The sequence below is a fragment of the Labeo rohita genome, chromosome 13 (assembly GCF_022985175.1).
Source record: "Labeo rohita strain BAU-BD-2019 chromosome 13, IGBB_LRoh.1.0, whole genome shotgun sequence".
NCBI classification, from domain to species: domain Eukaryota; kingdom Metazoa; phylum Chordata; class Actinopteri; order Cypriniformes; family Cyprinidae; genus Labeo; species Labeo rohita.
The window spans coordinates 10957184-10981736 of NC_066881.1; the positions used below are offsets into that span (position 1 = coordinate 10957184).

General features: G+C 37.5%; 3 protein-coding genes across 3 annotated transcripts; all 3 read left to right on the forward strand.

Moving 5' to 3' along the window:
- The first annotated feature begins 1688 nt into the window (after positions 1-1688).
- Positions 1689-6944, forward strand: si:ch211-198a12.6 (uncharacterized protein LOC563253 homolog). Its single transcript, XM_051126102.1, has 2 exons — positions 1689-1856; positions 3472-6944. Exon 2 carries the CDS (start codon positions 3616-3618, stop codon positions 5188-5190), a length of 1575 nt encoding a protein of 524 aa, XP_050982059.1. The 5' UTR covers positions 1689-1856; positions 3472-3615; the 3' UTR covers positions 5191-6944.
- A 141-nt stretch (positions 6945-7085) lies between these two features.
- On the forward strand, positions 7086-10412 carry LOC127175171 (toll-like receptor 4). Its single transcript, XM_051126092.1, has 3 exons — positions 7086-7738; positions 7832-7998; positions 8077-10412. Exons 1-3 carry the CDS (start codon positions 7673-7675, stop codon positions 10298-10300), a joined length of 2457 nt encoding a protein of 818 aa, XP_050982049.1. The 5' UTR covers positions 7086-7672; the 3' UTR covers positions 10301-10412.
- Positions 10413-14013: 3601 nt separating this feature from the next.
- On the forward strand, positions 14014-16638 carry LOC127175174 (toll-like receptor 4). The gene is made up of 3 exons (XM_051126095.1): positions 14014-14082; positions 14163-14329; positions 14412-16638. The coding sequence occupies exons 1-3, from the start codon at positions 14014-14016 to the stop codon at positions 16636-16638; spliced, it is 2463 nt and encodes an 820-aa protein (XP_050982052.1).
- The last annotated feature ends 7915 nt before the right edge of the window (positions 16639-24553 follow it).

Here is a 24553-nt window from a genome sequence, read left to right on the forward strand (position 1 = left end):
TTTAATTTTAAAGCACAGCTACTATAAAATTGGACTTTAGCACCTCTTTTTACTTTGAGATCGCTCTGAGGTTAAATACAGGTTTAAAATTCTAACAAAAAACAGTAAATATTAATACAAGAAGTATTTAGATGTAACCCGTTAGTTTGTAATCGTTAACATTTTCATAAGTAACTCTAATTTAATTACACATTTTTTAACAGATTACAGCTACATTTATTTTGTAATTAAATTACACTGTTACATGTAACTAGTTACTTCCCAACACTGCTCACCTGTGCTCGCACATTCTGTATTTTGTCAAGGTTTTCATTTATTTTGGGTTGGTTACCGTAGGTTGCCACTGTATTCTTTTATTTGGGATCATGTAAATTTCAGACAAAGCTTATTTAGGATTAGATGAGTTCAATCATTTATTGCTATTTTGGTAATACCTTAATATGACTCAGTTCATTAAGATTAGTTACTGCATTAGATATAAACTAACAATTAATATATATATATATATTTAAATCATAACGTCTAGATTCATGTATTAGTACACCAGTCAAAAGTTTTTGAACAGTACAATTTTTTGTTAAAGAATTCTCTTCTGCTCACCAAGCCTGCATTTATTTGATCCAAAGTACAGCAAAAACAGTACAATTTTAAAATATTTTTACTATTTAAAATAGCTGTTTTCTATTTAAATATATTTTAAAATATAATGTGATTTCCCAGCTGAATCAGCATCATTTAGCATCATTACTCCAGTCACATGATCTTTTAGAAATCATCCTAATATTCTGATTTGCTCAAAAACATGTATTATTATTATTATTAATATGTTGAAAACAGCTGAGTAGAATTCAGGTTTCTTTGATGAATGAAAAGTTCAGAAAAACAGCATTTATCTGAAATAGAAATCTTTTGTAACATTATAAATGTCTTTCTCATCACTTTTGATCAATTTTAAAGCATTCTTGCTAAATAAAAGCATTAATTTCCATCATTTCTTTCTCAAAAATAAATAAATAAATAAAATAAAAATAATGAATAAATTATACTGACTCCAATGGTATAATGTATAATGCTACAAAAGCTTTATATTTCAGATAAATGCTGATCTTTGGATTTTACTATTCATCAAAGAATCCTGATAAAAAAAAATGCTGAATATTCAGAATATTCAAATCAGAATATTAGAATGATTTATGAAAAATCATGTGACAGTGAAGACTGGAGAAATGATTAAAATTTAGCTTCGATCACAGGAATTACATTTTAAAATATTTTAAAAAAGGAAAGCAGTTATTTTAAATAGTAAAATATTACTTCCTTTGGATCAAATAAATGCAGGCTTGATGAGCAGAAGATAGTTTTTTAAAAAAACATTAAAATTCTTAATGTTCAAAAACTTTTGGCAGGTAGTGTTTGTCAGTTCATACAACTTTTAAATGTATTAGTAAATGCAGAAAAAATAATATTAACCAAGTTTAATAAAAGCTATAAAAGTACAGTTCCCTGTTAGCACATTAGATCCTACGCAATAACAAAATGAACTCTACTGTAAAGTGTTTTTCATATTTTAACGATGCTTGGGTCTGAGGCGAATTTGCCTTCCGCCGGGACGATGGGGGGCGATCGAGCGCTTGTTTCTTCACCGCTTTGTTTTTTGTGCTCATGCGCTCCAACATAGTTGGCGCCAGATGATCCGCGGCGCCATCCCGCTACGTACGTACGGAGGGAGGGAGAGAGAGAAAGAGTGACAGAGTGCAAACCGCAACCAGGCAGTACAGTCGCAACAGAACGAAGATCTTCAGGCCGTAGACTACGCCGAGACGCATCTCGCAAAAGAGCCTTTAAAGGGCAAAGAGGTCGGAAATGTTTACAAAAATACGCTAATATATGAACGTTTAAGATGGATGTGCGTCAGGGTTTTTAGATTACCTTTGCTAGTTAACTTAGCGGGCTAACTAGCGTGCTATATTTGATACGAGATTGTTATTTAATTCACGTTATGTCATTCGTTGTGGCGTCTGCTGTATCTTGACGCATTTTATGAGCTCGCTGCAAGAAGCGGCGCTTGATCCGCGCTACCGATGAATTGTGGACGTCACGAAGTTCGGAGGTGTTCTGTAGCAATGGCGGCGGAGGCAGCTAGTGTTCCGCTAGCGAGGCAGCTTAGCAGGAAGACAGGCCATGTTTGTTTCACGCAGCTAAAATTGGGCTAGGACTATAGCATGATAAGCGCAGCTTATAGCACAGCTATGCTCGCGTCCAGTGATTTGGACGACTTCAGAATATCGTACAGCCACAAAAGACGTTGAGAACGTTGAGGATTTTGTTTTTAATTCGACGCCACTAAACAAAAACGCGTTATGTAAGAAGGGGGGCGCCTTTCCCGGGCTTTCGCGAATAGCGTACGTCTGTGATTAGCCTTTAACTCGAGCTGTTGCCTTGTTTATGCCTTGATATCTTGACTTTTTAGAGCTGTGACAGCACAGCTTCCCAGTGAGCAATAAAACTAGTCAACTAACATGACCTAGTTTATTTGCATTTGCTCACGTCGTGTGTTGCCTCTGCGTGCTTACATGAGGGGCGGAAGCTAGTCGCGGCGGCCATTTTACAGCTAGTTAGCTGTTTCAACCTCTGGCGCACAAGATGCCCACCGTTAAACGCCTTGTATTTTCTTGAAGCCGTAGTACGTCTCTACGTGACTTTACACCACTAATATGTGTTTGTATGCCTGAGAAATGATATGTAAACTTCAGGATTTAAGGCAGGCTGTCAGCTTTTTAATTCAGTGTTATTTTGTGATCTAGCTATAGTGCTAGTTAGCCAGCTAGTTAGCTGATAATACATGCTCAGGGAAGCTAACTAGCAGCTATTTAGCCAGCTAACCTAGCCAACACTGTCAAAGTTGTAAACATGGGTTTTAGTTTATTCTAAATCTTTGGCATGTTTATGGGATTTCTTTGTGGTTCAGTGTTGTTTGTTTGGCTTGAGAAATTTTAATGTCTTAACTGTAGATGCATATATATATGCCTAGCCTGTCAGGTTAGCCAAATATAAACTGCCCATAGGCTAACCTTAGCCAATTTGTAGCCAAAGATATTTCTGCTAACTAGCTTTATGATTGTTTTTAGATCAGACTCATTTTTGGATTAGTTTTTGCAGTGTATATAGCCCAGATCTGTTTCTCTATGCAGCCCTATTTTCTACCTTGAATGGATGTTGGCTGTTGTATTTGTTTATGTGTGATCTTATTCTATTGCCTCAACATTTGTAGGTTTGAAGTTTAAACAAATAGTTTGGTTATTGTTAATTTAGTTGAAGTCGTGTGTTTCTTTGTCATGTGTAATAGCAGAAATTCATTTAGTTTCTGCATGCTGTTTTACTTTTTAAAACTTTAAGCAGTTAAATGTTTTCAGCTGAAATATTTCATTATGATTATGCAGATGAGTTTAAATGTTTGCTGTCTTTCAACAGGCAGGACTGATCCTGACTCGAGAACCGACTGAGCCTGCAGCGGGCATCCCTTCAAGTTTCTTTGCGGGAAAGCGGTGCTCGTAGAGCAACGCTAAGTTTCACTTAACCGGGAAGACGGAAGTCGTCAGGCTGGAGTGCGTCCTGATGGCTGAGTCAGAGACTGACTGTGACACACCAGGTCTCGATACGTTGGGATCTGAGTGTGTCATCGCCCATACGCAAGTCGGAGACTTGCATTATGGAGCGGAGACTGAAATTATGACTCAGGAGGACAAAAGACTTGACCTAGAGGCTATTCACGGTGATCTAGGGGCAGTGACCTGCGTGGATGTGGTAACAGAGACGGACCATGACTACATAAAATCTGAAATACACCATGATCATCATCAGTACTTCAGCAGTGCGGATATCAAAGGCAATGAGCATTTGCTCGGCGAGGTGCTGTTGAAGACTGAGATTGGTGGTGGAGAACATATTGTTAAGGTGGAGTCTGATCACGGTGGGGAGCTTACAGTGGAGTCAGAGAATGGCGTTATCATCCACGAAGCCCACGGCCTGCAATGCAGTGAATGTGGTGAGATTTTTGGCTGCATGTCTGATCTGCACGAACACTTTGAAATCCACAAAGCCACTCACCCTTACATTTGCGTCCACTGTGGTGAGAGCTTCGCTGTTGAAGCCAGCCTGAGAAGTCACATGAGGATTCACATGAAAGAGAAAAGTTATACCACTGGTCTTGAGATGGTTGGTAAAGGAGTCATTGATGCATTCAACTTGAAACCCCACCAGATGATGCACTCTCCTGAAAAGCCACACAGATGTTCAGAGTGTGGCAAAAGCTTTGCCGCCGCCATCACTCTCCGGGAACACATGAAAATGCATTCGGATGACAAGCCCTACAAATGCACCCAATGCCGAAAGAGCTTTGTGCGCAGGCGCCATCTGAAAAAGCATCAAGAGCTGCATGCCCACGACAAGCCGTTTACCTGTCTTCAGTGTGGAAAAGGCTTTACGACGGCTTCCAATCTCAAACAGCACCAGAAGACTCATGCTGGTGATAAGCCACACAGATGCGCCCAGTGTGGAAAGTGTTTTGCGGCAGCAGCCACGTTGAGAGAGCATCAGAGAATCCACTCAGGGGAGAAGCCCTACAAGTGCACCCAGTGTCGGAAGAGCTTCGTCAGGAAGCGCCACCTCAAGAAGCATCAGCTGGTCCATCAGGGCGGAAAGCCCTACCGCTGCTCTCAGTGCGACAAGGGTTTCAACCATTCCTCTTCCTTGTCACGACACCACAAGGTTCACCTGGAGGCCAAGATGTACGCCCAGGCCGATAAGGATTTCCCCTTCGATACTACGCTGAAGAGGGGAATGCACACAGGTGAAAAGCCATACAGCTGCAACCATTGTGAGAAGAGCTTCAATCACTCGTCATCACTATCCAGGCATCAGAGGACTCATTCTGATGGAAAGTCCTACACCTGTGCTCAGTGTGGGAAGAGGTTCAATCATCCCTCCTCTCTCGCAAGGCACCAACGGGTTCATTTGGAGGATAAGTCAACTTATAGTGCTATTGCAACAGGAAAGGGATTCCCCCACACTACCATCTTGAAACAGAGAATCCTTCAGAGCGAGAAACCGTATAGGTGCGCTCAGTGTGGAAAGGGTTTCAATCATTCGTCTTCTCTGTCTAGGCATCACAGAATTCATATTGATCAGTAAGCCCGTTTTCCTCTCCCACAAGCGGTGCGCTACCATTCATCCCATGATTCAGGCCAGCTTGTAATGTTAAAGGGTTTGGCAAAAGATGCAAGAGATTCCAGAAAGTTGGCGTGGACCTGCTATGAGGGAACTTGGGAAATTGAGTCCTTTGACGTTTTAAGAGCAATGAATTTCAATTTGGTATGATTGACACTGAAATCCCCTGTGTAATGTGCACATGACTAGATGCATACGTGTCATTCTGGAACATGGCGTGTGATTTAAAAACAATAGACACAACTTCCTTCATCACTGACCTGTGCTTTAAGCTGGAGGTTTATGAAGCCTGGCACAATCTTGAACTGAGTATTAGGTCAAGTCGGTTTTGAATGGTAGATAATGCAGCAAATAGATCTAGACACAACGATTCACTCCCCTAGTTTGTATCTTTTACCCATCTCTGTATCATTAATGGGTTGGGAAACTGATCTCATGTGTAAATATATGTTGATTTTCTTTTATATAGATGTATAGATGAGTAGTGTGCTGTTCTTTTCTGAAAAAAAAAAATTGCGCATTTTTGATGTATGATCCAGTTAGTCTTATCCATCTCTTGTAGGTTAAGTGGGATGGTGCTTTCAGGGGATGACACTAGCTTTAAACAAGCGGTTCTATGTAAAGGCTGTATTAATTATCATAAACCCTTTATGATGCAAACCGACAGAATCTGCGACCTAAAATGACTAACTCACGAAAGTTCACTTAAGAGAGCAGCACAAAAGTGAGGGCCAAGAAATTTCAGAAAAGTAGATCTTGATCATAAAGAGTCAATGACACAAAATCACATAACGTATACGTTTGTTCTGTTGGGAAATTCGGGTTCATTTTCATGTTGCAAGTTTTCAACACAACTGAATTGTACAGATGATTTTGTTATACTAAGCAGACTTGGTACAGCCTAAGTATTCCCCTAAATGTCTTCAGTGCTTCTCCCTGCTTCCCACCTATGTTACCGATGGCTGACTGCGCATTTAAGATTTGCCCAGTCGTTGCTCAAGTCAGACAGCAATGTATAGCATTTAGTTGTATTCTGGACACATTTTGCAGAGTATCAACATTTAATAATAATAATAATAGATTGTGTATACTTTAATGCAAATACAAAATATAGCTTGCTTTTTTGAAATTTGTTTGATTTGTTTTTTTGCCCCCTTAATTCCATGGGTTCATGCTTTCTATTTACAGTTCTGTGTATGGAGAAAATCTTTTACAAACGGATGTATTTTTTTAATAAGGTTTGGGTAATTGAAAGGGAAATGAAAGGAATACTGTTTTTATGGGAGTGAACGTATCAGAACTGTTCTCTTTCTTTTCCATTGGATAACAATTGTGCTTCATCACGTAGCATAGGTTTATTCATTGTGTTAGTTAGGTGCCTTATTGCATGCCATGTAGAAATGTATGCTGAGCTGTAATAGAAAAAAATAAGGTTTTGGCTCCTGCTCCCTTTTTGTTTCTTTACATACTAATCAATGTTTTAATTTGAATTTCTTTTTTTGCTTCTCTGTACATGAATGTTTACACTGTTACTTCTGTCTTTTAATTTACTTGTCTGTCAACAAGCCTCTTTGTAGAATAGAGGTTAAAGAAAGTTACAATGCCATTGATCCATATGTTGATTGCCCTCTATAGTGGTCAATTCTTGTCCTATTTGTCTATTCCCCCATCTTTGAGTGGCTCACATATATGGATAAATAAAGGTTGTTGACTATCAACAGGTTCATACAGTGTTTTTATAGTACCTTTTTGCTTTCATCAAGGTTTGCTGTATGTAGTGTGTATATAACGTTTGTTTAAATGGTATTTATACTGTCACTGAGGAAGACAATTTATTGATTAAATATTTAAAGTTGGATTGTTGTTAAAATCTGAAAGTCAGATCATACTAAAGTCATTGGTGAGGTTATCTTTGTAGCAAAGTGAAGAGGAAATTCAGGTTTTTGACTGAAGTGACCTTGTGTTAGATGTGTGTGCAGGGCCATCTGCTGGTACCTCTTGTTTTTCATCCTGTGTGCCTTGCTTTTAGGTTTAAATGTTTTGTTTTTTTAGTGATTGAGTGTAAGAATGTGATGTTTTCTTACATTAGGGCTAGTAGATTATCTTCAAATCAAAGTCCTGAGCAGTCTGTTACGTTTTCTATGTTTTTGGTGATCATGTCATCATAGTTAGTGGCTATTTAGTAACTTAAATGTCAGATTTAGCAATTCATGGTTGATTATGAATGGCAGAGGTAATTATTTTCGTTATGAAACATTTAAATTGATTTTAAATAGTTTCACTTTAATTCATTGGGATGTTTTGGAAATTAATGACTTATTCAGGATTACTTCTCATGTATTTTCAGCCAAAATTCCCCATTGTTTAAAACCATGGCATTAGGTCTTTATATTCAGTGAGCTCAAACAAGTCTGGCTTATTTTATGAAAGGTTGAGAAGAGTCGAGATGAATTTCTTCACTGTTAGTTTAATTGTATATTTTTCTGTTGGGGCTGGAAAATCGTGCACAGAAGTGAGTTTTCTGAATTTAAATTTCTTTGTTACGATTAGTTTTTTAATTAATTGATATGAAATGAGGATTTTTGTGTTTTGTTTTTAACCGAAGACTACTGAGAATCAGCACTATACATGCACAGGAAGAAACCTCAGCTACATACCATCCAGTATTCCTTCCTCCATTCAGACTCTGGATTTCAGTTTTAATGTTTTGAAACGCTTACGGAAGACCGTTTTCCCAGTTTTGTCTTTTCTACGAGTTCTCGATCTGTCAAGGTAAGCAATATTGTTATAATCTAAACATACTGTGTAATCTCTGTATAAAATATTTTACATTTATGTATTTGCTTTCAGATGCCAAATCAAGCACATTGAAAATGATGCTTTCCACAATGTGAGGAATTTGACTACTTTAATCCTCACTGGAAACCCAATTACATATTTTGGACCTGGAGGCTTGAATTCTTTACATAATCTACAAAGACTAGTTCTTGTGGATGTTGGTATCTCATCTTTACAGCTTCAAATAAATAATCTAACCAAGCTGCAGGAGCTTAGAGTCGGGACAAATAACATCCAGTCCATGTCTCTCCCTCCATTCATGAGCTCCTTCAAAGACTTCAGTTTACTTGATCTACATGCCAATAATATATCTGTCATCAAAACTGATCACACAGTTTTGTTGCGAGAGATTGGCAGAAACATGACTTTGATTCTCTCTAGGAATCCGTTATCATACATTGAACCAGGAGCATTTAAAAACATTCATCTCTGTGAACTGGACATCCGATCTGTCTTTCCTTCATTTGCTGCTCAGGAAATTGGTCTTAAAGCTCTGTATGGTCTTAATGTCAAAAGGCTGAAATTTGGAAAGTACAACGGCGGTTTCAGATTTCACTTTTCAGATACTGATTATTTATATGGTCTGTGCTCTATTTATTTCCAGGAGGTATATTACTACATTATGGAAAGACCTAATCAGCCAATTTCTTTCTTACACTGTATGATTAATGCCACAACTGTAGCAGTAATCGGAGGTGTAATTAATAAAATGGAGTATGTACCTTTTCGTGAAATCAAAGAGCTTCACTTGATTTCCGTTAAGTTAAGTACTTTGCCAGGTAAACAGCTTTCACATCTCCGTGCTTTAGAAAAAGTAGTAATTACACACAACAGTGCACCTATTTGGGCTGATGCGTTTATAGATATGCCTAACCTTCAGTATTTGGATTTAAGCTCTAACCAGATTACCTTATATAAATGCTGTACCACACTTTTCAGTGGCACCCCTCAAATCAGATATTTGAATTTGAGTCAAAATATAGATATTGGTTTTGATTTGGGAGGATTTGATGCACTTGCTTCCCTTGAAATTTTAGATTTGCACCGTACAAATGTTGAACGTGTTGGATACCTTCCAGTTTTGTCCAGCTTAAAGTATTTGAGGTATCTGGATGTTTCTTATTCAAGTATCACTTTTATTAATATATTCAGCTTCTATAGACTGAAGAATCTTAATGTTCTCAAGATTGCTGGCAATAAATTTCAGGGTGATGTAGCAAGATATTTATTTAATAATCTCACTTTACTAGAGCACCTTGACATGTCATACTGTCATATGGTAGAGTTACACCCAAGCTCATTCAAAAATCTTCAGAGGCTTAGACTTTTGAATCTCAGAGGTAACCATTTAATGACTGTAGATTTTCTGGCCTACCCAAGCCTGAAGCAATTAACATCAGTTTATGTCAATAAAAACAGCATTACAACCATCCCACTTCATGTTCTCCAAAAGCTGCCCGCAAACCTTTCAGAGTTTGATTTGTCCTCTAACCCCATCTATTGCTCCTGCTCCCAGACAGACTTTACTTTGTGGATTATCCAAAATCAGAACATTTTGAAGCAACCGGAAAATATTTTCTGTAAAACCTTTTCACAAAGCTTAGATTTTAGAGCAACAGACTTTGACATTGACAGCTGTGTGCACATGAAAAGACTCGCAATTGTTTTATCTGTATTTTTCATTACAGTCGTAGTTCTTTTATCATTCTTGGTTTATAGGTTCCAGTTTTATCTTCAGTATTGCTGTATTTTACTGAGAGGCTACAGATCACCTGGTCAACAAGAATGTTCCTATGACGCATTTGTGATTTTCTCCAGCTATGATGAAGTCTGGGTCATGAATGAGCTGATGGAGAATCTGGAGAACGGTGTTCCACCTATTCAGCTTTGCCTTCATATGAGGGACTTTCAAGCAGGGAAGTCCATCGCCTCCAACATTATCGATGAAGGAATAATGGGCAGTCGTAAAATCATTGTGGTCGTGTCTCAACACTTCATTGACAGTGCCTGGTGTCGCTTTGAGTTTGAATTAGCTCAGTCTCGCTTTATGATGGAGCGCAATGCCAACATCATCATAATCATTCTGGAAGATGTCGAAGAGAGAAAGACTAAGAAAGTGCTTGGGCTTCATAAACATCTAAAGAAGAACACGTACCTGAAGTGGAGCAGAGACCCTTTGAGTAACATGAGATTCTGGATACGCCTTAGGAAAGCCATTATTGCCACAAACCAATAATATTTCTTTGGAGAACAGATAGTTCTTGTGTATCCCTTTTCAGTACTTATTATGGTGTATTCAACCATTTTTGGCAATTAAAAACTTCTCGTTTGAAAACAATCAGATTTGTCAAATGCTTCTGTGTTACTAAAATAGATTCGAGCTCCACACCTAGTGTTGTGTGAATTGTTAATGGAAAAGTACCTAGTTTACTGTATTGTGATTCTGTAGCTGAATTTCCTCCATCCTTACTAACGCTGTTCTTTGTTGGGAGTTTTCAATAGATTTTACGCATGAGCTTATCTTGCATTACATCACAGGAAAATTCATTTTGCTGAATCATAATTATGGTGCATGCAAAAATGTTTAATGAGTGCACTAAATTTTGGTGCCTAAACAAGTTGTTTGCGTGCAAAAAACCTGCATCTTACTAACCTCAATCAATGTAAAGTTTAACCAGGTGCTTAATGTGTAAACCAGTCCTGCATTAAGTTTTTAAAATTATAACAAAGCTGTCTTGAATGCTTAATTCTGATTGGTCATTTGCGGTCAAATATTTTTAAAGGGGTCCTATTATGCTTTTTCACTTTTTGCATTTTAGTCAGTGTGTGGTGTGTATGTTTGAGCATAAAAAAGATCTACAAAGTCCATTCCTAAAGGAGATATTTACTTTTTTAAAAAAATCCCTTTTCAAGAACTACAACGAATGGCTCCTTTGGACTACAGCGTTGTTTTCCAGATGTTGTGATGTCACAACATGGTCTATTAGAATATCATTAAAATAAAGCCTAAATTTATATGGCTGGGGGGTGGGTTCAGACGAGGTGGAGGATTAGCCTAACGTTAGTAATGGAGCACGGAGAGCCACTTCTGGGATGCTTCAACGAGCCGCAGTGCGGCAGGTATAAACACAAGCATTGACTAGAATGGCTGTGATCATCTCCGGTGGCCGTGTCAGACCTGCGCAGTAGATGTGTGCCATGTGTGGTAAGAGAGTTTTTCATCATACAATGTAGATAGCTTCACTTATAACGTGAGTGTTTTTTTTAAAAATGGATAAACTTGCGCTAGGCTTGTTTTCTGTAGCTGCTTTTTGAATAACTATGGAAATGTAAGCACTATAATTAGCAACTTACGTTTTCATTAAATTGTTGTCATGTTAAATACAAATTAAGTCATATTAAAAACATTAGGCTGCTTTTAGCCTTATGCTGGAGCTGGCAATGAAACCATGTAAACAAATAAATTAGCATGATAATACCATGGCAAAGTCGATACTGAAGATTGGACCCAACACTGCTGTAGGTATTATGTACTCGCCCTCCATGCATCCTAGGTGTATATGACTTCATTCTTTCAGACAAATGCAATCAGAGTTATATTGAAAATTATCCTGGCACTCCCAAGCTTTAGAATGGCATAGATGGGTATTTCTCCTCATCAGTCCAAAACAAGTCCAATAAAGTGCATCCATCACTGATCTATAATAGAGAAATGGATTGCTCATGATGTCATAAAAGTGAAGCCACCGCGCTGACGTATTAGTATTCCCTAGTATGCACATACATTCTATTGAATGAATAGGAAATGATACGATTTTAATGAGACAGCATAACAAGTCAGCATTTTTATATCCGAAGTCTCACTGTACATTTTCACAATGCAAACATCCTAAGCATGTAAACTGTTTAATGTCGGGAATACCCTCTGCTTATTAAAAAATTACGTTCATATAGCCTACATTACAGTCAGTTACACTGGAGGAACATGATAAAGATGTTCAACATATGTTTACAAATGACAAAGTGCTTAGAATCGATGTCTTTCTGTAAAAAAAAAATCCATATTTAAAACGTAAGAATCACTTTAATCTAGCTTGCGCTAACAGTTGTACACGGAAATTGCTGCTTTGGTAAGGGATGTGGCAGTACCGAAACACCGTCTAAGCTGTTCGCCAATCACAACACTTTTTTTTTCATGAAAACGAGAATCTAGTAAGAAAATGATGCACAAAAAATGCTGTAAAAAAAGAGAAAACTTGTAGAAGGAGAACTTGTAGAGGAAGACATGTATTTCTTAAATTGCAACCTCTTATTTAAATATAAATATAAATATAAGCTAATATTTTGATGTTGTTTCAGTGTTTACCTTTATTAACTCAAATCAATTTGTCAGTGTATTTTTTATTGATACACTACCATTCATCCAGTAATTCAGGCCAGCTGGTAACGTTAGAGTTTGGCAAAAGATGCAAGAAAATCCTATAAGTTGTGTGGACCTGCTTCAAGTGACTTATCGTAAAATCAAGGCCTTTAACTTTTTGTTGAATGGATTTCAATTTGGTATGACTGACACTGAACTCCCCTGTGTAATGTGCTGTGCACATGACTAGATGCATGTCATTCTGGCATATTAGTATAGAGGGTTTGCATCTATGTCACGCTTTGATCAGTTACCCAGATGTAAACAACAGCATGGATTGCACGGTTAATGTACTATACTGAATACGTTGTTCTGCTACTTTATGCTGTGTAAACCACTGATAAAAAACATGTGAAGGCTGCTAAATCATATAGAGAAGGACTTAGTAACCAGGAAAGGGTGCAATATTTTGACAAACTGAAGTTAATAGGTGGTAAAGATACGTACAAGCAGTATTAATTAAGATATTAGCTTAATATTTCACCAACCCGACTGGAAATGACAAGAACAAACACGAATGTTGTCAAGATTCTTGTCCTGGAAATCCTGGTTCAGTTTGGCCAAACCACAAACTCCTTTTGTTCATAAGTTTTTTGCATTCTTCTCTTTGATTTGTTAAAACTTTTGGCTATAGTATTCCAAATGTTTTATTGATGACGCGTCATGAAAACACTATTATTATTTCATATGCGATTTTGACATTGTATTAGAAATTCATGATTGATTTATGGATGGCAGAGGTAGTTATTTTCCTTACTTAATATATTTTTCAATTGGTTTCAATTGTTTTTAAACATTGTTTCTTATAGTTAACGTATTCTGAAATGAATTACTCATTAAAGATTTACCAGAATAAACATAGGAACTCTTGACTATATATTTTTGTAAAAATTCCCTATGGTTTAAAACCACATGTTTCTCATATTCAGTGACCTCAAACAATACTAGTTCTTTTTTTTTTAAACAGGTTGAGAGAATCTTGATGAGAGACTCAAGATGAGTTTCTTCACTTTAAGTGCTTTTATAATGTGTTTTTCCATATGGTGCCAGAGAATCTTGCAAAAAAGTATGTTTTCTGAACGTAAAGATGTTTTTCATTGCTGTTTTTATTACTGTTGCCTCTGTGTGTGTGTGTGTGTGTGTGTGTTTTTAACTTGCTTGCCAGTAAATTAGTTTTAAATCAAAGTCCTGAGCAGTCAGTTACATGTTTCCTATGTTTTTGGTGATCATGTCATCATGGTTAGTGGCTATTTTAGTAACTTAAATGTCAGATTTAGCTGGTTGATTATGAATGGCAGAGGTAATTACTTTCTTTATGAAACATATATTTTTATTTCACGTCTTTATAAATGTTGTTTCGCTTTAATTCATTTGGGATGCTTTGCAAATGAATGACTTATTCAAGTTTACTTCTCTCTATGTATTTTCAGCAAAAATTTCTCATTGTATAAAGCCATGGCTTTAGTTCCTCATATTCAGTGACCTCAAAACAGGCTGGCTTATTTTATGACAGGTTGCGTAGAGTCAAGATGAATTTCTTCACTGTCAGTTCTTTCATTATATGTTTTTCTATAGGGGCTGGAGAGTCGTGCACAAAAGTAAGTTTTCTTAATGTAAATCTCTTCTTTATTCCTTTTTTATGTGATGTGAATATTTTAATTTATTTTTTAAACTGAAGATCACTGAGAATCTGCACTACTCATGCATGGGAAGAAACCTCAGCTATATACCACCCAGTATTCCTTCCTCTATTCAAACTCTGGATTTCAGTTTTAATGTGTTGAAGCACTTAAAAAAGACTGTTTTCCCAGTTTTGTCTTTTTTAAGAGTCCTTGATCTGTCAAGGTAAGCAATATTGTTACCATGTAAACATGTTGTATAATGTGTTGCTCTATAAATTATATTAAATTTATGTACTTGCTTTTAGATGCCAAATCAAGCACATTGAAAATGACACTTTCTACAATGTGAAGAATTTGACTGCGTTGATTCTCACTGGAAACCCAATTACATATTTTGGACCTGGATGCTTGAATTTTTTACGTAATCTACAAAGACTAGTTCTTGTGGATGTTGGTCTCTCATCCTTACAACTTCAAATAAATAATCTAACCAAGCTGCAGGAGCTTAGAGTCGGGACAAATAACATCCAGTCCATGTCTCTCCCTCCATTCATGAGCTCCTTCAAAGACTTCAGTTTACTTGATCTACATGGCAACAATATATCTGTTATCAAAACTCATCACACTGCTGTGTTTCGAGAGATTGGCAGAAACATGACTTTGATTCTCTCTAGGAATCCGTTATCATACATTGAACCAGGAGCTTTCAAAGATGTTTATCTCAGACGACTGGACATCCGATCTACCTTTGCTTCATCTGCTGCTCAGAAAGCTGGTCTAAAAGCTCTGTATGGTCTTAATGTCAAAAGACTAATGTTTGGAAAGTTCAGGGGAGAATTCAAATTTCAGTTCTCAGATGCTCATGTTTTAGATGGCCTTTGCTTTATCCATTTCCAGGAGATATATTACTATATTATTGAAAGGCCAAGTGAGCCAGTTTCTATCTTTCGCTGTATGATTAATGCCACAAATGTAATAGTAAAGAGCGGTGTCATTCATGAGATGGAGTATGTATTTTTTCATGAAATCAAGGAGCTTTACTTGCTTCAAGATCAATTATTAACTTTACCAGGTAAACAGCTTTCACATCTCCATACTTTAGAAAAACTAGTAATTGCACACAACATTGAACCTCTTCGTGCTGGAACCTCCTTCACAGACATGCCTAAGCTTCAGTATTTGGATTTGAGCTCTAACCGAATGACCTTAACACGATGCTGCACCACACTTTTGTCTGGCACCCCTCAACTCAGATATTTAAATTTGAGTCAAAATGGAGAAATTGGCCTTGAATTAGGAGGATTTGATGGACTTGCTTCCCTTGAGATTCTTGATTTCCACCATACAAGGGTTTTAGATTTGGGATACTATTCATCTCTGTCCAATTTAAAATATTTAAGGTATCTGGATGTTTCTTATTCAAGTATCACATTTGTTAATATATTCAGCTTTTATGGACCGAATAACCTTAAAATTCTTAAAATGGCCGGCAATAAATTTAAGGGTGATGTAGCAAGTTATTTATTTAGTAATCTCACTTTACTAGAGCACCTTGACATGTCATACTGTCATGTGGTAGAGTTACACCCAAGCTCATTCAAAAATCTTCAGAGGCTTAGACTTTTAAATTTGAGAGGAAACAATTTAATGACTATAGATTTTCTGGCCCTCCCAGACCTGAAACGACTAACATCACTTTATGTTGATAAAAACAGCATTACTAGCATCCCACTTCATGTTCTCCAAAAGTTGCCCACAAACCTTTCAGAGATTGATTTGTCCTCTAACCCCATCGATTGCTCCTGCTCCCAGACAGATTTTATTTTGTGGATTATCCAAAATCAGAAAGTTTTGAAGCAACCGGAAAATATTTTCTGTAAAACCCTTTCACCAAGCTCAGATTTTAGAGCAACAGACTTTGACATTGACAGCTGTGTGCACAAGAAGAGACTCACAATAGTTTTATCTGTATGTTTTGTTACAGTAGTAGTTCTTTTATCATTCTTGGTTTATAGGTTCCAGTTTTATCTTCAGTATTGCTGTATTTTACTGAGAGGCTACAGATCACCAGGTCAACAAGAATGTTCCTATGACGCATTTGTGATTTTCTCCAGCTATGATGAAGTCTGGGTCATGAATGAGCTGATGGAGAATCTGGAGAACGGTGTTCCACCTATTCAGCTTTGCCTTCATATGAGGGACTTTCAAGCAGGGAAGTCCATCACCTCCAACATTATCGATGAAGGAATAATGGGCAGTCGTAAAATCATTGTGGTCGTGTCTCAACACTTCATTGACAGTGCCTGGTGCCGTTTTGAGTTTGAATTAGCTCAGTCTCGATTTATGTTGGAGCGCAATGCCAACATCATCATCATCATTCTGGAAGATGTCGAAGAGAGAAAGACTAAGAAAGTGTTTGGACTTCATAAACATCTGAAGAAAAACACATACTTGAAATGGAGCAGAGACCCTTTGAGTAACATGAGATTCTGGATACGCCTCAGGAAAGCTATTATTTCCACAAACCAATAATACTGCTTAGAAGATGGATAGTTCAGAAAGTTTGTTAGTACAGCTTTCCAGTTATTTCACAACAGCTTTTACAAGTAGTGGCTTTCTATAAGCCTGGCCAAGGTGATAAGTGGTCTCACGAATAAACAACTGAAAAGTTGTCTTGGAATAAACAATGTTCACACAGCTATGCCTGTTTCTTGACTTGTTAATTTATTAAATAACACAACAAGAATGACAAATAACACATACAATACAAACATGTGGAGCTACAGTAAGAACCCTATGTTCTTGCCACCTGTTATATGTTAAATAAGAATTTAATAGCTTTTTATGTAGTATTCAACCATTTTGGCAAAGATGCCATTCTTAGCTGAACACAAACCACAAACAATGGGCTTTTTCTAGTCTTCTTGTGACAGAACTTCCCTTTTGAAACAAACATAAATACAACAATAGTGCAAACAGATTGATGATGTAAGATGATTTCTTCCATCCTGACTATGTTGGTTTGTTCTTCGTTTGGAGTTTTCCATAGATTTTGCACATGATCTTTTAGAATCGTTGCCGCACCTGAAAATTCCTTAGTTGAATCTTAATTATTTTGCATGCAGGAACAACGTTGAATTCAGAACCTTACATTTACGTTCTCATCTGTTTACATGACTCTGTCAAACCGATGTCTTTTTCCGGTTCTACACGTGTCTCATATCACCACGCGGGGTATCATCTCGATTTCTCTCCTCACACAATCGTAACTAGAATAGGTCATTGGCGCCATCATGCGTGTTGCAGTGGTAAAATTCAGACAACCGTTAAAAGACTTCAGTAAAAGACGATAAATTCTTTGATACTTAGACAGATGCCCTGTCTCCGGTTACAGCAAAAAACCTGCTCAGATGAACAAGAAAGAAAAGCTGGTAAGAAAAAGAGACACAAAAAACTAAATGAGAGAGATCTTAAAATCGAAGAAGACACGCAGCTTGAATTATGACCTCTAATGCAATGTTAAGCTTAAATCAGCTAAACTTAAATCAGTAGTTCATACATGTATATATAGGCGTACTATTTGTTAACAAAGTATGAAGTAGAAAATTGTAAAGTCATTCGGTCATTATCGCAAAATGAATTCCAAATCAGGCTGATAACCAGGGCTCTCAAGTCTCACGCATTCACCGTGAGACACACGCATTTCAGCTAGTTCACACGCTCTCACGCCACACCTTGTATTTCTCACGCTAAAAAGTAAGGGATAACTTGTCCCGCTATATAATGTTAATGGACGAGGCGCAGGCTTGCAGGGGGAGTTCATAGCTGTCTTGACAGTTAAATGCCACCTACCAGCAAATATCAGAAATTATAATTTTTTTTTTGTTTTCGGGTAAATTACGTGATCACGTTCCAGTCACGTTCGTCACTCGGCAACATGGACGCGCACACACGGGACGAGGCAAGAGGTGGAATCGTCGATCGCGGGGCTGCTGCACAGTGAAAGCGTTTTGTGCAGATGAGGCGGTGGTCGCGTTGCGGTCACGGAGCGGAGGTTGCCATTTGTATTTACTAAAAACTAACACAATAAATGCAGTAGGTAACCCATTCTTCTGTTTTTTGTTTGTTTGTTTTGTTTTGGTTTTGTTTTCTTTTTTCTTCATTTTACGATTCCTGGACGAAATCACTTGCCTGCATCAAAGATACTGAGAGCTGATGTTGGGGAATATAGCCAAATTTATGCAAAATTAGCTCTCCAACACCTTAAACTAAGTTTGGGCTACTGGAAACTAAGGAAAGGACTAGATAATTGATAAATCTGATAAAACAGACAAATTTATCCAAATTGATTACTTTTCTAAATTTCTGACTAATGTTTTCAACTGTTAATCCTTTTGAAACTTTTAAAGCAGGCAGGGTTAACCTTACAGTAGCACTCAACACTAATTACTGTCAGATTTACAAAATCCTTCATCACTTGAATCAGAGATTAGTAATTTAATTTTAAAGCACAGCCACCACAAAATCAGACTTTAGCACCTAGCTTAGGTTAGGTTAAATACAGATTTAAAATCTTAGAAGATATAGTTTAATAGCTATGATACCATTTTTAAAATGAAATCCTTGCATAGCTATGACCGGAAACACTGGCATCTAACAATGCCTTGGAGAAAAAAAAAACAGTTAATCTTAAAAAATAACACATATACATAAACCAAAATATGGAAATAAATCAGTTATTGAATAAGCATGTGTCCTATTTTGTGTCCTAAACTTCTGAAACATTTTGTCTCATATTTTAGAGCAGTCAATGCAATTTGGAAAAGAAATTAATCAAATCTGTGTGAAAATATTCAGATGTAATTTAAAGTAACTGTAATTTAACATTGTAATTTACATTGTTTCTCAGCAACTGTAACCGATTAGTTACAATTATTTTGTAATTAAATTGTGTAATTCCATTACATGCAACTAGTTACTAGTTAAGTTTGAGCCCCTTCCACTGTCATCAAGGCATAAATATGTGCAACAAACACTTGCAATACAAAATGCCATTCATATACTGAAATATGTACTTTCTCTCTCTCACACACACACACACAGCTTTACATGCTCAGAGCAAGTTTTGCAATATTGTATGTGTAGGCCTACAGTATCTACATTGAGCACTGCTGTTCATTGGCTCATTTGGGGCCAAATTTCTCTGAAACATTTGTATTTTTGAAATATACAAGACATTTTCTTTTATTTTTTATGAATTTGACTTTAATCAAACTTACCAGTTGTTCTAGTTTCTATTTTGTGCTGGTCAATTATGAACAATAGATCAAATTTAACTTCTAGCAAAAACTGGAGAGAATTGCGTGGGGCCGAGGGGCTCCTCTCCTAACAGATATAATCTCACTCCAAACTTTTTCTAAAACTTGAGAGCCCTGCTGATAACGCTGTCTGGTAATGGCTGGTATAATCACTGTCGTTCAGTATATACATTCTCTCTCTGCAAATTTGGCTAATGATAGACAAACTGAGATTTGTTTGGAACTGCTATCAACTGAATTTTAAGAAAATTGTTTGTGCAAAATTCCTTTTGATTATTGCATGACTACCCTAATTTATACAATGAAAGCAATGTACAGTGCATCTGAATATACTGTATCATATTGAAAATGAAAGGTATTTATTAATGTTTTATACCTTAATAAATACCCAGAATTTAAGTAATTTTTCATTGAGGATTTTAAAGCTATTAAGTTAAATTATGTTTTGAAACCGTGAAAAAATGATATGGTAATCATAAATGTGATAACACTAAGGACATCTGCTTGTCAAAAATGTTAACAGCTACATTTATGCTTTTGACAATATAACAATATAATTTGCTGTAAATTAAGTCTTTGTTTATACAATATTTAATTGTTATTTTTGTAGTCAAAAAAAGTTTTTAGCATTAATATGTTATAGCATCCATGAAAAAACGTTGTAGCTACAAAATGATTGTTGACTGCCGCCACGGGACATAAACCTGCAATCTTTTACTTCATCACAGCCCAAACTTGTCTACTTTATTTTAGTTGTAAGCTTACCTAATTTTATTTAAACACAGAATCACTAAATTGTGCACACAGTAATGCATTTTATATCACAAAATTATAAAAAAAAATTACATTTTTTTGAAACCAGCAAGTCTTAAAATGCAAGTAGCGAATTTGTACACCAAGTAAGCCTTGTTTAGGTTTCACATATAAGATATGTTGATATAATATTACATAGTTAATGATGACAGATATGCAAGTTCTTAATTATCATAAAAGTTGTCAATTACAGTTTTTGTTGTGGAGTTATTCTGAGAGTCTGAGTTCCTTATTTACCCCTAAAGAGTGCATATTAATATATTTTCTACTACACTCTTATACACTGGCATTTTGTTAACTACATTCAATTAGGCTCAAACAGCTCCACTGCTAAAAAAACAAAACAAAAAACATAGTCCTTCAGTGGTTAATAACTATAGACTTTCCTGTTCAAAACACACCAGTCATTTGTCTGCATTTCTTTTACAAAACAACTGGCTAAATTTAAACTATTTTGGCTTCAAAGGTGCACATTTCTTTATGACAGGCAAGATTTCAGTTACAAGAACTAAGACTGTCTGTGTCCACTCCCTGATGATACCACAAGTGCCATGTATTTAATTAACCCATATATTTAATCCTCCCACTCACCACCAGAGTGCTCCATCACCACTCTGACTGTTTCCACCTGGATGGATTTTCCTGGAAACTAGAGCTGGGCGGTATGACCAAAAATTTATATCACGGTATTTTTCAAAATTATATCCATGTCACGGTATTTGACGGTATTTTTTTTTTCCATGCATGACTAGGTGTTAACCCCATTTCCTAATAAATTAGAGAATAATTACTGCAGTATATTGGCTTACATTGACCGGACTAGTATTAACCCAGGTTTGATTGGTCTCACAAAATGCTGCTGTTCACAAAGAGGTGACAGTGGCACTCATAATTGTAATGAGGTGAAGAAATCAGAATTCATGACTTGCAGTCAAAATACACAACACTTTATTGTGCAAGTTTTGCAACTTGAAAACATCTTTAGGCTGGCTACAATGTAAACAATATGTCCCCTGTAACTGCAAAATGAAAACTTTATCCACTGGACTTTCATTAAGGCAAATTACCTGAAACAGGTAAATACAAAAGGAGTGAAACTTTTCACTTTGTGAAACATTAATAATATTACTTCAAGTCCAACCAGGCAGTATTCAAGTATTTAAAATATAAAAGAAGTTTAACTTGAAAACTTCTTAAACAACTAAACCTTCACTAAGGCAACTTGCATCCATACAGACTTTGCTTCAAGATGAGGTATATTCATACACACTTTTAAACATATAATAAATAGTAAACTAAAAGTATGCAGCTTGCATAAATAATACTATTGCTCAACCCCAGGAACAGTACACTGTATTCAAGTATCAAAAATATAAAAGAAGTGCAATATGGCTTGCAGGCTTATCCTGTAGCATTGAAACAATGCATATATTTCAACCTCATGGACAAGCTCCATAAATTAGGCATTTCAGCCATCACAAATTTTGAGCAAGGAAAACCAGACGGTCCACAGTATCTGGTTTGAGTGCAGCTCTATGGCATGTGATGATATTGCCACCAGTGCTGAACACTCTCTCAGACGGAGCACGTGTGGCAGGTATGCATAAATACGGTTGAGCTAGTTTTGCAACACGGGGAAGTTTGCCTGATAGCATCTCCACCACTGCAAAGGGTCTGCATCACTGTCAACCTCTGTGGTCTGCAAGTAGGCTCTCAGCTTCATCTTGATGTTTTCCTCCTCTGAGAGTGTTTCTCCGCTGCAGCCCATGCTGCTGGTGCTCTGCTTTTTGAAAAAGCTGGACAAGGACTTTTTTCTCTTTTCCTCAGGTGGAGCAACAGGCCCTGCTGCAGCTGCTGCAGCACCAGAAGGCCCAGGGAGAGGGTCTTGCTGTTGATCCTTGAGTGACTTGATTTCTTCCACAGCTCTGGAAATGGCATGTTCCACATTTTCTTTCTTTGTGTAGGTGGTTCTGAATCGTGGATCAAGGAAAGATGCGATATCGAGCAGGTCATCTGTGTGTGCGTCTGAGTATTTCTCATTCAAGTAGGCTAGAATGTTTCTCTTCACATCCCTGGCCAGTTCAGTGTTGTCATCTTCCTCAGCAAGAATGGTAGTGTTGAACAGATGAAGTACTGGCTTTACGTATGACACGCTGACATAATGCTCTCCAGATAAGGCATCTGTGAAGTCCTGGAGTGGGCTCAACACCTGACAGAGAGAAAGAGAGAGAGAGGGAGAGACATTAATGTTATTTTCGTAACAATAAAATTAAAGAAGTGCATTCACTGGATGCAAAGGAATAGAAAAAAGAGCTTTGTTAAAAATAGCACATAATAAAAGAAAAACAACCACACACCTTGTTGACAGCCTCCAGGACTTCCACATCTTGCCACCTGAGGATTAAATGCCTTGACTTTTTGTCAGCTGTTAGAACCTGATTGATGGCTCTCTCTTGCTCTAATACTCTTTGAATCATCATCTGACGTGATCCCCACCTGGTGGGCGTCTCAGTTGTGAGCTGGTGCTTTGGAAGACCCAGTTCATCCTGTACCTTGGCCAGGTCCCTCCTTTTTTTCCATGAGTATGAAAAGGCTGCCACAATTTTTTTGCAGACTCCAACTGCACGCTGTATGCGGTCATCTTTCATAGTTCTCTCTGTAAAAACGGCAAAAGGGTATTACTATTATTATTATATATTTATTATAACAGTCAGATTAATTAAATGTATAGTCAAATTAATATAATAACTAGGGCTTACCAATGGCTAGGTGAAGCCTGTGACCAAAGCACTGGAGTCTTGTCCAATTATTCAGCTCAATTGCCTTAATGATGTTGGCTCCACTGTCTGTTGTGATGGCCACTAGTCTGTGCTCCGACAGCCCCCAGGAATCCAGTGCCTCTTGCAAGCCTGCTGCTAGTAACTCGCCAGTGTGATCATCGGGGAAAAAGCTTGTTTGCAGACAATGACTATGCAACACCCAGTCGTCACTTATAAAGTGAACAGTCAGGCTTAGGTATGGCTCCATGCTCCGACTAGACCATAAATCAGTTGTTGCTGAGAAGTGGCGAACGGTAGCCAAGTCTGCTTCTACCTTGGCTCTGTGCTTTTGGTACAAGTTAGGGATTGCTGTTCGGCTAAAGTAATTTCGACTTGGTAAAACATATCTGGGATCCAGTACTTTAATCATGAAGCCAACTTTCTCAACAGTATTAAGCGGTACCATGTCTTTAGCTAAGTGGAAAGTAATAGCGTTGGTAATATCGTTCCACCGTTTGCTTTTCTTGTCGTAGGCAGTCCCCTTAGTAAACGCGTCTTTGAGTGACGTCTGAGTCGCGTTTTGTGTTGCAGTGCCAACTTTATCGTTACCTGCAGATGTGGAAGAGGATGCAGATCTTAGTTTCATGCATTCTTCATATTCCAGGACATGTTTGTGGCGGAGGTGGTGAAGCAAATTGCTTGTGTTGCCTCCTGCGGCTACAACTTTAGCCCAACAACATTTACATATGATGGTTGTTTGATCAACGTCAGATTTTTTAAAGCCGAAGTATTTCCACACAACCGACATGGCTCCTCTTTTCGGAAGAAGTTCCTCTTTGTCTGTGACATTTTCTTCGTCCATGCTGTTCACCGCTCAACACACACAGGCCGTGCTTCCACCGCTCTCATGCAGACACATACAGCTTGTTTGGTACCACTGCAAAACAATCCCCCTCTCAAACAATGTCCCGCGGCGGGACGTTCCACCGCTCTGTGTTCCTGGCGCTTTGTACGTACACGCTCACCGGTATTGGGGTATATGAAAAATGAATATCATTAAAAAAAAAAACACCGGTATTCGGTATGAAAAGGTATACCGCCCAGCCCTACTAGAAACCCCCTCCTAGGAACCAATTACGGACTCCTGCCATTGTCTGTCAGACTATGACTATAAAAGATGCACTCACAGACACATGCATGGCTAAGTATCGTTTGTTTAGCTTGCCACTGTCTTTCCGTGTTTTCTGGTTTCCGTGCCTTCGTTTATTTTGACCCTGGACTGTTTCCTTGTTTTTGATCATTTGCGGCATGCCCTGATCATTGCTTGTTTTATCTGGATTACTTTTTTGCCTTGCCTCTGTCATTGTTATTTGCTGTTGTTGACCATGCCTGTTCTGATTATGCTTTATGGAATAAAGCCTTGCATATGGATTCTCAACTTCATTGTCATGCTCCCAACATTACAGAATACTCAGCCATGCCCGGATTCAGTGGTTTTATGGAGCTATTTAAACCAGTCTAGGACCAATCTGATCAGCTTCTTCACCTTCGGCAAAA

Bases quoted from the DNA above. Each gene is read 5' to 3' on its own strand.
- si:ch211-198a12.6 (XM_051126102.1), top strand. From the start codon at position 3,616: ATGGCTGAGTCAGAGACTGACTGTGACACACCAGGTCTCGATACGTTG.
- LOC127175171 (XM_051126092.1), top strand. From the start codon at position 7,673: ATGAATTTCTTCACTGTTAGTTTAATTGTATATTTTTCTGTTGGGGCT. The intron at 7,739-7,831 runs GTGAGTTTTCTG...TTTTAACCGAAG, and splicing joins CTGGAAAATCGTGCACAGAA to ACTACTGAGAATCAGCACTA. The intron at 7,999-8,076 runs GTAAGCAATATT...ATTTGCTTTCAG, and splicing joins CGAGTTCTCGATCTGTCAAG to ATGCCAAATCAAGCACATTG.
- LOC127175174 (XM_051126095.1), top strand. From the start codon at position 14,014: ATGAATTTCTTCACTGTCAGTTCTTTCATTATATGTTTTTCTATAGGG. The intron at 14,083-14,162 runs GTAAGTTTTCTT...TTTAAACTGAAG, and splicing joins CTGGAGAGTCGTGCACAAAA to ATCACTGAGAATCTGCACTA. The intron at 14,330-14,411 runs GTAAGCAATATT...ACTTGCTTTTAG, and splicing joins AGAGTCCTTGATCTGTCAAG to ATGCCAAATCAAGCACATTG.